Source organism: Balaenoptera ricei, chromosome 12 (genome assembly GCF_028023285.1).
Source record: "Balaenoptera ricei isolate mBalRic1 chromosome 12, mBalRic1.hap2, whole genome shotgun sequence".
NCBI lineage: Eukaryota > Metazoa > Chordata > Mammalia > Artiodactyla > Balaenopteridae > Balaenoptera > Balaenoptera ricei.
Window position 1 is genome coordinate 14,461,140 of NC_082650.1, and position 15,575 is coordinate 14,476,714.

A 15,575-nucleotide genomic window follows, 5' to 3' on the forward strand; every position below is an offset into this window, starting at 1 on the left:
GGACCCGGGTTCAATCCCTAGTCAGGGAACTAAGATCCTGCAAGCCGTGGGGCACGGCCGAAAATAAAAAAAAAAGAGAGAGGCCAAAGTGGACACCCAGCTCCCCCAGTATTGTATGACGCTTCCCAGGAGGCCCGCTTGGGTCTCTCTTCATGGGGATCACTAAGGAAATCTATGAGGCTCAGTCACGGGGGATCAGATAGAGATGGAGAAGGGGCGTGGGGCTTACAGCACCTGCGCTCAGATCTTGGTGGACTGCATTCCTGCTGGCAGCTGCACCCAAGCAGAGATGCCGGCCAGCGTCTCTGCTCATCAGCAGCGGCCAGCCAGTGGCCCCGTCTAGCCTGCAAACTCAGTTAGCAGCTCTGCTTGATTTGGGTCCCCAGACAACTGGCATTACAGGCCTTGGAGCTCTTTCTACCCCCCCGGCCTGGGCAGGGAGGCAGATTCCCAACCCCACCCAACAACTGAGCACAGCCTCCGTGCCGCCCCCACCAGGAAGCCTGGCCAGAGAATCCAGGCAGCCATGGAGGCCGTCCAACAGCCCTGCTGGGGCAGGGAGCCAAGCCAGAAGCCCTGCCAACTGTTGAGCACAGCCTCTGGCCTTGCATAACCAAGGAGCCTGAACAGTGACCGTAGGCATCCTCAGAGGCCAGCCTACAGCCACGCCCAGCCATGGAGCCCAGACCACAGCCCTGCTCAGTGGGGGAGTCCGACCAAGGGCCTTGTCTGATTGCTGAGCACAGCCTGCAACCTTGGCTGGTCAGGAAGCCCAGCCAGTGGCCCCGTCCAATTACCAAGCAGAGCCTGCGGCCCCACCCAAGAAGAAAGCTTAGACAACAGCCCAGCTAGACCGTGGAGCACAGTGTCTAGGCCCACTCACTGTGGGATTCAGCTGGCAGGCTCTCCTAACCAGAGAGCCTGGCCAGTAATCTTGCCCAACAGGGGAGCACAGCCAGCGGCCTAGCTGATGGCAAAGCCTAGACTGTGGCCCTGCCCAACTCCAGGGCACAGCCTGCAGCCCTGCGTGATCACAGAGCACAGCCTGAGGCCTCACCTGAACACAGAGTCCAGCCGGCAGCACCCTCTGGTCTGGGAGCACATCCTGAGACCCCATCAAGAGCAATTGCAGTGAGACTTCCCTGGTGGTCCAGTGGTAAAGCATCCGCCTTACAATGCAGGGGACGCGGGTTCGATCCCTGGTCGGGGAACTAAGATCCCACATGCTGTGGGGCAACTAAGCCTGCGCTCCACAGCTACTGAGCTTGCGCACCTCAGCTAGAGAGCCCACGTGCCCTGGATCCTGTGCATCACAACTAGAGAGAAGCTGACACACCACAATGAAAGATCCCGCGTGCCGCAGCTAAGACCCTATGAAGCCAAAAAGAAATTAAATAAATAATAAATAAATAAATCTTTTAAAAAAAGGCCAATTGCAGAGACCAGCTTGTAGCCTGCCCAATCACAGGGTCCAACCAGTGGCACTACCCTGCCAGGGGACGTAGCCTGTGACCTCACCCAGTTAGAGGTGACTGTAGGGCCCAGCCAGCAGCACCCCCAGGCCCACCCCAACCTCAGAGCACAGAACGTTTTCCAGGAGAGATTATATGTTAGATCACAAAACTAGTCTTCATAAATTCAAGAAAATGGACATTACATCAAGTATCTTTTCCAGCCACAATGATGTGAGACTAGAAATCAATAACAGGAAGAAAGCTGGAAAATTAACAAATACATGGAAATTAAACAACACACTCTGAACAACCAGTGGATCCAAGAAGAAATCAAAAGAGAAATTAAAAAATATCTGGAGATAAACAAAAAAAAGAACCCAACATACCAAAACTTATGGGAAGCAGCAAAAGCAGTTCTAGGAGAAAAGCTTATAGTGATAAATGCTTCTATTAAGAAAAAATAAGGATCTCAAATAAACAACCTAACTTTATACCTCAAGGAACTAGAAAAAAAATGAAAAAACTAAGCCCAAAGTTGGCAAAAGGAAGGAAATCATAAAGAATAGAGCAGAAATAATGAAATACAGAATAGGAAAACAACAGAAAAGATGAACGAAACTGAGTTGGTTCTTTGAAATTATAAACAAAATTGACAAACTTTTAGCTAGAGTAATCAATTAAAAAAGAGGACCAAAATAAATAAAAATTATAAATGAAAATGGGCACATTACAAGAAATACCAAGGATCATAAGAGACCACTCTGAACAATTATAAGCCAACAATTTGGACAACCTAGGAGAAGTGGATAATTCCTAGAAGCATACAACCTACCAATATTGAATCATGAAGAAATAGAAAATCTGAGCAGATCAATAATGAAAGGAGGTGGAATCAATAATTAAAAACCTCCCAACAAAGAAAAGTCCAAGACCAGATGGTGTCATGGGTGAACTCTACCAAAGATTTACAGCCAATTCATCTCACTCTTCCAACAAATTGAAGGGAAAAGAACATTCTCAAACTCATTTTATGAGGCCAGCATTACCCTGATACTGAAGCCAGATAAGGACACCATAGGAAAAGAAAACTATCAACCAATATGCCTGATGAATATCGAATTTTTGCCTGCAAAACTTCTCAACAAAGTACTGGCAAACCAAATTCAGCAGCACATTAAAAGGATTATACACTGTGATTAAGTTGGATTCGTTCTGGAATGCAAGAATGATTCAACATATGCAAATCAGTAAATGTAATACATTACATTACTAAAATGAAAGATAAAAATCATACGATCATCACAATAGATGCAGAGAAAGCATTTGACAAAATTCAAATGATAATAACTCTCAACAAATTGGGTGCAGAAGGAATGGACCCCAACATAATAAAGGACATGTATGACACACCCGCAGCTAACATCATACTCAGTGGTGAAAGGTTGAAAGCTTTTCCTCTAAGATCAGAAACAAGACAAGGGTACCCACTCTTACCAATTCTATTCAACATAGCACTAGAAGGCCTAGCCAGAGAACTCAGACAAGAAAAATAAATAAAAGACATCCAGCTCAGAAAGGAAGATGTAAAAATTGTCTCTGTTTGCAGGTGACATGGTCTTATACATAGAAAAATCCTAAAGACTCCACCAGAAGACTTTTATAACTAATAAATTCAGGAAAGTTGTAGCATACAAATTCAACATACAAACATCACTGTGTTTCCATACACTAATAATGAAGTATCTGGAAAATAAACAAAGAAAACAATCCTATTTACAATAACATTAAAAACAGTAAAATACTTAGGAATAAATTCAACCAAGGAGGTGAAAAATCTGTACTCTGACACTATAAGACATTGATGAAAGACATTGAATAAAACACAAATAAATGGAAAGATATTCCATGTATTGGAAGAATTAATATTGTTAAAATGTGCATACAACCAAAGCAATGTATAGATTCAATGCAATTCCTGTCAAGATTCCAATGGCACTTTTTACAGAAATAGAAAAAAATCTTGAAAGTCATATGGAACCAAAAAAGACCCCTAATAGCCAAAGCAGTCCTGAGAAAGAAGAACAAAGCCGGAGGCATCATACTTTATGCTTTCAAATTATATTTCAAAACTATAGTAATCAAAACAATATGGTACTGGCATAAAAACAGACACATAGACCAGTGGAACAGAATAGAGAGCCCAGAAATAAACCCACACATACACAGTCAACTAATATTTGACTAATAAGAATACTCAATGGGGAAAAGATAGTTTTTTCAAAAAATTGTGTTGGAAAAACTGGATATTCACATGCAAAAGAGTTAAACTAGACCTCTATTTTACACAGCTTAGAAAAATTAACTTGAAATGGATTAAAGACTTAAATTTAAGACCTGAAACCTAGAGCAAAACATAGGGAAAAGGCTTCTTGACATTGGTCTTGGCAGTGATTTTTGAAAGCACAACCAACAAAAACAAAAATGAATAGGTGGGACTAAATCAAACTATAAAGCTTCTGCACAGCAAAAGTAATGATCAACCAAATGCAAAGGCAACCTAGGAATGAGAGAAAATATTTGCAAACCACATATCTGATAAGGGGTTAATATCTAAAATATACAAAGAATTCCTACAAATGAATAGCAAAAAATAAATTATCCAATTTAAAAATGGGCAAATGACCTGAATAGACATTTTTACAAAGAAGATAGTCAAATTGCCAACAGGTACATGAAAAGATGCTCAACATCACTAATCATCATGGAAATGCAAATAAAAACCACAATGATATATCACCTCACACCTGTTAAAATGGCTATTATCAAAAGACAAGAGATAAAAAGTACTGACAGGGATTTGGAGAAAATGGAACCCTTGTACACTGTTGGTGGGAATGTAAGTTGGTGCAGCCACTATGGAAAAGAGTATGGACGTTCTTCAAAAAACTAAAAATAGAACTACCATATGTTCCAGCAAGTCCACTTTTGTATGTATCTGAGGGAAATGAAATCACTATCTTGAAGAAGCTATCTCCACCCCCGTGTTCATTGCAGCATTATTTACAAGTGAATACATGAAAACAACCTAAGTATTCATCAACAGATGAATGATAAACAAGGCATTGAATTTGCCCAGAGTTCTACCATGTGAAGTCTTCATATTAACTGCATAGAATGTAAATGCAAAATGTGCATTATTTTTTCTGTTGAGCTTTTAACTCAATTTACTCAAAGTATTCCATTATTAAAAAGGAGGCCTGTTGGTGCCATGTTTTGCTTGCCCTATTCATCAAGGTCCTCAATGTATTTTCCTTTTATTTTATACAGTTCTCGAATTTGCCTAGCTTTTCTCTTGATAATTCCTCAACTTACTCAGGTAGCTGGGATTTATATTCTTGTATGTATATTCTTCTTCCTGTTTTTCTCCTTAACACCATGTTCCAATGTCTTCTATACAAACTCTAGCTTATTGTTGAATGCAATAACAGTGCCTTTGATTAATTTTGGAGATTTCATAAACTCCATAGACACAAGAAAATAAATTCTGTAAAATATTTCTATTTCACTAAACTGTCGTTTCAAATCTCTTGCATAACCTCTCAGTTATATGGAAGTTATCACAGGAATTGCTGGTCTAAAAATATAAAATAAAAATATTACAAAACTTGAACTTTATTATCATATTTCATATCTTCCTATTTCTGTCCTCCATTTAAATTTGCTCACTGAGGAAGCTGCTGATGATAACGATGCCATACATGACAGAAAACCTAGGTGCCTTAAACCATGGTACCTATTTTTTTTTTTTTTTTTTTTTTTAATGTCTGTGTTGGGTCTTCGTTTCTGTGCGAGGGCTCTCTCTAGTTGCGGCAAGTGGGGGCCACTCTTCATCGCGGTCTCTCTTGTTGCGGAGCACAGGCTCCAGACGCGCAGGCTCAGTAATTGTGGCTCACGGGCCTAGTAGCTCCGCGGCATGTGGGATCTTCCCAGACCAGGGCTAGAACCCGTGTCCCCCACACCGGCAGGCGGATTCTCAACCACTGCGCCACCAGGGAGGCCCCCATGGTACCTTTTAATGATGGGGGCATTAACTGTTTAAAACAGTTTGCAGATCTTTGGAGATCAAATCCCAGGTTTTGAGTGCCAGCTGTTAACAGGAGCACATGTATTCCTTTGACTGATTGATCTATGGATTGGAATGGAAGGGATATATCTGTGAAGTAGAGACTGGGGCAAGATTCATTTTTCAATCACTAAAGAAGCTCATTTTACTCAATACAGTTGATGTAGTCTCTTTCATTTGTTCAGTTGATATTTTGGCTTTGCTCACATAGCTAAAATATTTCTAGATGCATTTTGTCATACTTTTGAGGTTGCGGTATTTTATAAAGGAACTTGAGGAAACTTCATGCGTTCAAGGAAATGAAATATCTGTCAAGGTTTTGCCTAACCATTTCTGAGTCAGTGAATACTGCTGCAGTTTCTCCCATCTGTACGCAAGTGTTTGAATGAAGCGTGTCTCCTTCCCTGCAGGAGCTTCAGAGAGACATAGAGAAACACAGCACGGGTGTGGCCTCTGTCCTCAACCTGTGCGAGGTTCTCCTGCATGACTGTGACGCCTGTGCCACAGATGCCGAGTGCGGTTCCATCCAGCAGGCTACGCGCAACCTGGACCGGCGATGGAGAAATATCTGCGCTGTGTCCATGGAAAGAAGGCTAAAGTAAGCCAGGCTGTGCAAACAGTTGCTAAAGAGGAAGGACCAAAAAAACAAAAACTTTACCCAGAGTGTCTACGGTTCACTATTTGCTTTTGGTTGCAATGTCCAAAAATAGCCTTGGTTTCCCAAAGTTGCCATCATCTACATTTAGTTAGGAAAATAAGTACGTATAAAGGTCATATATAAATATAACAAGCCAAGTTACACCTGACCTAACAGTTTAAATATAATTCACAGAAATTAAAATACGCCCTTGCTGAACAAATATAATGTTACAGAATTGGTGCTCTGGAAAACTAACATTCTTTCATGAAAAAGGAAATAATAAAACAAAGGACTTACCTTTAAGCCCTTTGAAGTTCAAGGTGGTAAAAAAAATAGTGATATGTTAGAAAATTATCACAGTGACTTAAGGCACATAATCTTTGTGCTCTCTGGGGAACTCTTGAAAGGCTAATGTTTATCTTGCCATCATCGGTCGATTTTGATAAGAGTAAATTTGACATTGAACTTAAATGGATTTTCAAACCTTAGTGTTAGTTCAGCGGAAGCTTGGTATGAGTGTGCACTGCAGACGCGGTGTTGCACTTTTAAACTTCCTTGCACGTACCCAGAACGCTTCACACCGCGTGCTTGTCTTACTCAGTTTGACTAATTCCAAATCCAGAGCTGCAGGACGTGTGTTTAAGCACACACACACACACGCACAGCTGTTTCATCTTAGCTCAAACAGTTGTTTCTTTTTCAGTCTGGGCAAATTTGGCTCAGGGAACGGTTATTGTTTGGCACCCGGCTGCTTGTTTTGGGCCCTCTTAGTCCTGTTGCAGGTATCAGACAGGGTTCTGGAGCAAAAACAGTCTCAAGCAATCAGATTCTGTTCTTTCATTTCTGTCTCAGAATTGAAGAGACGTGGCGATTGTGGCAGAAGTTCCTGGATGACTTTTCTCGTTTTGAAGATTGGCTGAAATGTTCGGAAAGGGTAGCTGCCTTCCCCAGCTCTTCTGGGGTGCTCTATACAGTTGCCAAGGACGAACTAAAGAAATTTGAGGTGATTTTCAGTTTCAAATGTTTCATCTTTATTTTGCTACGAGAGTAGCCAGCTGATAGTTGGTGCCCCAAGACCTAAACAATCTGTTCACCCACATATTATTTGTTCAAACAGCTAGGTGATGACTTTCTGGCCATCTTTATTATTACCTCATAGGTAGGCAAAGAAGAAGAGAAAGGAAGTCTTTACTTTAAGATTGTCAAGAATTACAAATAAAGTAGTAATGCTCTTCATTACATTATAGAATTATTCAATTCTGTTAGAAAACACGAATCATGATTCCCCCCAAAAGATCTTGGCATTCTTTTGATTTCATAATTTTTTACAGTCAACCTTCTAAGATTCAGATATGATGGTTTTCCATACCAAAAAAAAAAAAAAAAAAAATGGTCATGAAGAACCTAGGGGCAAGACAGGAACAAAGACACAGACCTCCTAGAGAATGGACCTGAGGATATGGGGAGGGGGAAGGGTAAGATGGGACAAAGTGAGAGAGTGGCATGGACATATATACACTACCCAACGTAAAATAGATAGCTAGTGGGAAGCAGCCACATAGCACAGGGAGATCAGCTCAGTGCTTTGTGACCACCTAGAGGGGTGGGATGGGGAGGGTGGGAGGGAGGGAGACACAAGAGGGAAGAGATATGGGGACATATGTATATGTATAACTGATTCACTTTGTTATAAAGCAGAAACTAACACATCATTGTAAAGCAATTATACTCCGATAAAGATGTTTAAAAACAAAAACAAAAACATCTATCTGTCTTTCAATGTATTTTCTTAATTTTTTTTTTTACCTAACTGGAGCATAGATATATCTGTATTTTTTAATCATTGATAAAATAGAATTGGCTCCAGAATTGATCAAATATTTTAAATCATAAACCATCTCTAATTATAAATGAAGAGCAGTGCCATTCTTGAGTCACCAAGATTTTTCAATTTTATAGAGACAAAAATAGCAGCAGTATAATCGTATTCATAAACAAAGGAATCATTCAGTAACAGATTCTAGTTCCTTGCCATTTGGGGCAGTCTCGAGGCTTGCTCTGTCACTGTGATAGGATGAAATCCCAACTTCTCAGCCTCTCATTTTCACAGAGGACCTGACGTAGCCTTAAGCTGACCATTTTTTAATTTGAACTTTCTTTTCCCATCAATGCCCACTGATCGGCAGTTGTGTTCTCAGATGCACTGACAGAGAGCAGTTCTGACGCATGAATCTTACAAAAATCATTCTTGGTTGCTAAGTCCGCCCCAAGCTCCCTGAGATATTTTAAACTAAGACTAAAAAAATCCAACCAAATTCAGCTGGATTCATTTTTACCTTGTGATGCCAATTAACCAGGCATTTTTTGAGGCCTGTTATAGTAAACATGAAGTTTAGTTTTTGTTCTTGTGGAGTTTAAAATCTACGACTCATAGATGGGCAAGTCATGAATCTATAAAAGTGTTCAAATACTATGTGAAATAAATAAGAGTATTCTGATATCTGAATATGCACTTATATGTAACTATACCACTAAATTCCAGGGGAAAAAAATCCTATCTAAAAGGTTTTCCCTTAGAAAAGTTCCAGTAAAAAGCCACCATAAATTCTGCAGTAGATTTCAGATCATCCCGCTGTGAACCAATGCTAGTGGAAATATTCTTGTACTGCATCTTATTACACTCAGCTTCATAAAGGTTAAACCTTCTATAATTGGCTTATACTACAAAGCAGATTAAGTAAGATCCCTGTTGATGCTATTTTAGACCCTCAGATTTTATGGCAAAGGTTAGCCATGTAGTTAAGCTTATAATGCTATATAGTTATATATATATATATATATATATATATATATATATATATATATATATAGCTAGTTATAATGAATGATTTTATAGCTAGTTATAATGAATTATATAGCTAGTTATAATGAATGATTTTATTATTTATCTTTGTAGTTAATTTTCTTAAGAGACAGAAATAAATTACAAAAACAAAATTTTGTTTGAGGGCAGCCTTTGCCTGTTCAATTGCACAATTGCACAAATATTGGGGACAGATCTAGGTGTGCTGGGGTACCCAACCATGGTGCCCGCCTTCACGCCAGTGAGAAAACATATTCTGTGACTTCCAGTAATGGCAAAAGCTGAACTTTCCTTACCACTTCCTTTTCTGGGGAAATAATTTAAAGTTTGTAGAATACAAGGTTGGATTTACTCAGATAAAGGCTCTTAAAGCAACTCTCAGAAGGAAAACCATTTCAGAGGCAGAAGTGTGGTGGCATGTAAATAGTGTGACAAACCAAAGGAAGCAAAATTTGGGGATTTAGATTAGTACTGTCCAATCAGTTATACAATTTTCTGTCCAATACCAGGATGAAAATCAGTCATAAATCATACACATAAGTTTGAAATAAAAAAGCTTCATTTTATTTTGGCCAAATGATTCTTATGCTAGGGTTATGCTACATTACAGAGAAAAAGAAGAGAGAGTATTTTACCTGCGGAAACTCTACTCTGTGCATGGGGTAACCTCAGAAGTAAATAGCTACTACTATGTAAGGTGTCACATCAGCTCTAAAACGTTTTATGAAAACTGAGTCATTTGGGGGCAACAAAAAAGAAATAGAGCATGTTCCACACCTTTTTTACTAAGCTGTTTTTCTTAAAAGTTAATAATAGCTTGCATTTAGAAGACCTTCTGCAAAAGGTAGTTTTATTGTTTTTAATGGACACCAGAATTGAGGCAATTTCTGGATTTCTTAGGAAATAACATATTTTACAAATTAAAGAGGCAGTTCTATGATATCTTTTCTCAGTATGGACATCAGAAATTTTGAACATTTTAAACTCACATTTCAGCATACATACATATTTATGTAATCAGTTTGCTTTATGGGAAAGTTTTTTCAGGCTGTTTATTTTAAAAGCTATATTATATATGTGTATGTATATGTTCGAATGTATATATTATATACGTATATGTGTACATGTTATATGTATATGTGTGTGTTCTATATATATATGTATATATCATATGTATGTGTGTATGTTCTCTATGTATGTGCATATATTATATATTTATATTGTATATATATTTGTGTATATACATATATTTATTACTGTTTACCATTTTCTTTCATATTTTTGTTTGATCAACTCCCTTTCCCTAAGCCACACCGATAACATTACTTTACTTTAACAAGTGGAAGTATATGCTGTTTAGAAATTGTCTTTTCCCATTTGGGGGGAAGAGTTGACTTCCTGTTCTGCCTGACATCACAATATGAAACCCAGACACCCTTGCTGAGAGCCCTCCGCTCATCTCCCTGTCTGATGTGCCTCTTTGTGGTCTTAGGGTTTCCAGCGACAGGTCCATGAGACCCTGACCCAGCTGGAACTGATCAACAAGCAGTACCGCCGCCTGGCCAGAGAGAACCGCACCGACTCGGCCTGCAGCCTGAAACATATGATCCACGAAGGCAACCAGAGATGGGACAACCTGCAGAAGCGCGTCACCTCCATCTTGCGCAGACTCAAGGTCTATACTACGCCTCCTCTGTAGCCTAGAGGCCCGGAGGACAGGATCGGGCCGTTTGTATACAGTATTAGGACATAGTCTCAGTGACTTTGTAAGACTGGGATGGCAAGAGATTGAGGTATCCAGCATGAATTTATATGGTAAAAAATTGCAGGGCTCTGGTTGCTCATTGAGAAAATGACTTTCCAGGAGAACGTTGGAATTGACGGTTCCATCTCAGCACGTGTTTGTGGACTTTTTCACTTTTATTCTTTTCTTTTCACATCCAGCATTTCATTGGCCAGCGGGAGGAGTTTGAGACTGCACGGGACAGCATCCTGGTGTGGCTGACAGAGATGGATTTGCAGCTCACTAACATTGAGCATTTTTCCGAGTGTGATGTTCAAGCTAAAATAAAGCAACTCAAGGTAATAAATTAGGGGTTATTTTTCAAATTATCAGTGCTAAGAGAGTCTGAAGAGGAAAGGATTTTTTAGATACTTTTGTGAAGAACATACTAAAGAACTGTTCTTTTTTTGTTTTATAAATTTATTTATTTATTTATATTTTTTTTATTTTGGGCTGCATCGGATCTTTGTTGCTGTGAGCGGGTTTTCTCTAGTTGCGGCGAGCGGGGGCTACTCTTCATTGTGGTGCACAGGCTCTAGGCGCGCGGACTTCAGTAGTTGTGGCACGTGGGCTCAGTAGTTGTGGTGCATGGGCTTAGCCACTCCGTGATCTTCCCAGACCAGGGCTTGAACCCATGTCTCCTGCATTGACAGGTGAACTCCCAACCACTGCACCACCAGGGAAGTCCAAAAAATTAGTTCTCCTTGATTGAAAACAAGTTCAGAAAATAAGAAAGATATTAAAAATGAAATAAAGAGCATTACCCAGAGATACAACTTCCATTAACATATACACTTTAATTACTAACTTGATGGCCAGGATTGTTGTTTTTAGTTCTTGTTGTTTTTTCTGATTTGTTTTTAGCACCTTCAAATTGTTTGACTCACATGATCCAGAGCAGTTCAACTTTCTCGTGTTGGGATTTCATTCCACATAGTCTACATTCTTAGGTGCCAAGTTAGTTTTTAAGCATGGTTGGTATGTTTCAGTATATAACTCAAACACAGTGGCTAGTTAAACATTTTAAATGGGGATGGATATATATTAGATATAAGGATTCCCTGAAAGGAAGAGTGTTTAACATCTTGAATAATATGCAATGCAGCTTGTGAAATTTTCCTCCCAAGATAAGATAGATTTTTTTTTTAAAGAATAGTCATGATGCCCATAACTTTAAGGTTGTTATAATAAAACAAGGAAGTTACTTTTAATCGGTGATTCTCAGGATAAAAAAATCATAAAATAGCCCTGGTATTCTGCCCAGCCTCTCTCTCTCCATCCCTCCCTTCACCTCAATTCTTGCAAGTCATTTCACAGGTAAATCAATATTTTAAAGCTTCATTTTCTACCAAGTGGTAGTTGAATCTTTTCTTTTTGGACTCTGGCAGGGTCATGGCATTTATTAACACCCTCCCTCTCCCTTGGCAGTCTTTTTATTATTGTGCAATTTCAACTATTCCAGAGTTTATTCTTTTTTTGGGGGGGTGTTGCGTAGGGTCTTAGTTGCGACAGGAGGGCTCCTTGGTTGCGGCTCACCAGCCCCTTAGTTTTGGCATGCGAACTCTTAGTTGCAGCATGCATGTGGGATCTAGTTCCCTGACCGGGGATCGAACCCGGGCCCCCTGCATTGGGAGCACGGAGTCTTAACCACTGCGCCACCAGGGAAGTTTCTCCAGAGTTTATTCTTGTGTTGAATTAAAATTTATCCCCTGAAACTTGTCCCCTGTAGCTGAACTGTTTTGAATCATATAGAATGAGTCTAAATAATCCTCCAGAATTACCTGTTTTTCAAATAATTATAATCTTTCCTGCTTATGGCCTGAAACAATTTTAAAAAATCATCTGAGAAGAATTTGTGACATTGTCATTTGGATGGCTTTCCTTCGTCATGTTTGACATGTCAGGAAATCTAAAATTAAAATATCCAATATAATTCTTTAAAATGCTAAATTTATTTCAGTGGCACTGTATTGCTTACCATTGCTTTTCATCAGGGGCCACCAGTGCTCTCAACTTTATGATGGGTTTGAATGTTTGTTCCTATGATTCTCTTACCCGCACTGTCTGTGGTGGTAAATTTTATTAGCGAAAGGCACCTCTCTGGTCATGGAATTCTAACAATGCCATTTCTGCCTCCTGTTCTGATTTAAAATTTTGATGTTTTACTTTAGAAAGTCATAGCCTCTTGGCTTGCCATTGTCTATGGTAAATTTAATATCCCCTACATGGTTTTTCTAAATATGTATTTTAGAATTACTTCATGTCCAAGTGAGCAATAAAAAATTACATGCAATATGCGCTCCCTAGGCCTTCCAGCAGGAAATCTCATTGAACCGCAATAAGATTGAGCAGATAATTGCCCAAGGAGAACAGCTGATAGAAAAGAGTGAACCCCTGGATGCCACGTTCATTGAAGAAGAGCTGGATGAACTCCGACGTTACTGTCAAGAGGTCTTCGGGCGCGTGGAAAGATACCATAAGAAACTGATTCGCCTGCCTGTATGTGACATTGTTTTTTCATTATCATGAAATCTAAAGAGAATTAATAATGTGGACTTAGGTAACATCGTTGAGTGGGCAAGAGCCCGGACTCTGGAGCCAGAGTGCCTGGGTTCCAGCCCCAGCTCTGGCTACGTCACCTTGGGCAAGTTACTTCACGTCACTTGCCTTGGTTTCCTCAGTTGTAAAACTGGTTTAATAACAGTACCTACCTTGTAGAAAGGATTGCTTTGGGCATGAAATGAGTTAACATATATACATATAAAGACCTTAGATGAGTACTTGGTACACATCTTCCATGGAAGATAAAGAAGCTTCTAGAAGAAACAAGGGAATGAAAGTGAGCAATGTAAACAGTGGCTCAATTGATGAGGTTGTTTACTTGAATTTCTTTTTTCTCTTCCATTTCCCTAATTGCTACCATAATCACATCTCATTGTCAAGATGCTATTATTAGAATATTTGGAATCTTCTGTGATAAAATATATTTTATATCTGGGATATAAGGTATAAAAGGACCAGCTAAGGTTTTATTAGTAATTCCCTTTTGCTCCTGATATGTGCCATTCTGTACTTACTGTGTTGCAGATTAGGTACTAGGTTGCCTTTATTTACATTATCTTATTTAATCTTATATCAATGCTTTGAAGTAGATCTTAATATTATTTCCATTTTTCTGTGATAAAACTGAGAATTTACTAGATTAATGTATAAGACATTTAAAAAAGTTATCAGAAGATACTTATTTATTTGATGATAGGAAGTTTAAAATTACCCCCAGCGAGGTAGGAATGTGGTCCCGATAAGCTTGAGTGCTGAGATTTGGTGAAAGGCAGAGCACAGAGTGGGAAGGGGGTCAGCTGACCGCTGCGGTAACAGGGCTGGCTTGACTGCGTTTCCAGCTCCCAGATGACGAGCACGACCTCTCTGACCGGGAGCTGGAGCTGGAGGAGGCTGCAGCTCTGTCGGACCTCCACTGGCGTGACACCTCCGCGGACAGCGTGCTCTCCCCCCAGCCCTCCTCCAACCCCTCCCTCTCACTCGCCCAGCCCCTCCAGAGCGAGAGGTCCGGACGAGACACCCCTGCCAGTGTGGACTCCATCCCTCTGGAGTGGGACCATGACTACGACCTCAGTCGTGACCTAGAGTCTGCTGTGTCCAGAGCTCTGCCCTCTGAGGACGAAGAGGGTCAGGAAGATAAAGACTTCTACCTCAGGGGAGCTGTTGGTCTCTCAGGTAAGAAAGAGCTCCTCCTGTATGCTAGCTTGAAAGAAAATGAAAAGGAGTGGATACTGTACTGGAAATCTGTGTGCTGACCAGAATCATCTTCCTTCTCCCATTAGGAGAACTTATACACAAATGAATAATTGGATACTAACATGATTCACAAATATAAAATTGGCGTTGTGGCCACTGATTTATCCCACATATACTTATGTTCTTACTACATGACAAGCACTTTATAAGTGCTGGAAATACACAGTTCCTTTTCTTCTCAGAGAGCTCACACTCTAGTGTGGAACACAGACAAGTAAGAAACGGTTGTGTGAAATGTTTGGCACTAGGATAGCAATGTACACATGGTGGTGTAGAAGCACAGCCCAGGGATGACTAAGCTGGCGCTTTGAGGAGAGGCTTTAGGGAAGAGACTTGAGCTGAGACCTGAAGGATGAATAGGAGTTGGTCAGGAGGACGCAGCAATGTTCAGAGCAAGAAAGGAAAGCATGCCCATCTTGGATTTATGATTAGCCTCGGCGCTTTTGGTCACCTGGAGTTTGTCCAGAATGACAAGGCTGTAGACTGGGAGGCAAGGAATGAACAAAGAGGAGGTGGAAAGGCAAACCAGGACCTGGTCAGAAAGCAACCTGTTCATCATGGAAAGGAGTTTGGTTTTTATCATGAAGGCCATGGAGAGCCACAGCAGGGCTCTAAGGAGGGAGGCAATGTGATCAGATGCATATTTCCTTTTTTTTTCTTTTTTTTTTGTTAATAAATTTATTTATTTTATTTATTTATTTTTGGCTGCATTGGGTCTTCATTGCTGCGCGCGGGCTTTCTCCAGTTGCGGAGAGCGGGGGCTACTCTTCATTGTGGTGCATGAGCTTCTTGTTGCAGTAGCTTCTCTTGTTGTGGAGCACGGGCTCTAGGCGCGCGGGCTTCAGTAGTTGTGGCACGCCGCCTTAGTAGTTGTGGCGCACGGGCTTAGTTGCTCC

The 15,575-nt window shown here is 40.3% G+C and overlaps 1 protein-coding gene across 2 annotated transcripts in view; it reads left to right on the top strand.

The window, feature by feature from the left end:
• SYNE1 (spectrin repeat containing nuclear envelope protein 1) overlaps positions 1-15,575 on the top strand; it is a 443,997-nt gene that overhangs the window by 405,445 nt on the left and 22,977 nt on the right. For both annotated transcript variants that reach the window (XM_059940974.1, XM_059940973.1), the window contains 6 exons: positions 5,988-6,175; positions 7,070-7,220; positions 10,573-10,755; positions 11,025-11,162; positions 13,171-13,362; positions 14,265-14,598. In XM_059940974.1, the coding sequence (XP_059796957.1) occupies positions 5,988-6,175; positions 7,070-7,220; positions 10,573-10,755; positions 11,025-11,162; positions 13,171-13,362; positions 14,265-14,598 (1,186 nt within the window). The remainder of the gene's footprint in view (positions 1-5,987; positions 6,176-7,069; positions 7,221-10,572; positions 10,756-11,024; positions 11,163-13,170; positions 13,363-14,264; positions 14,599-15,575) is intronic.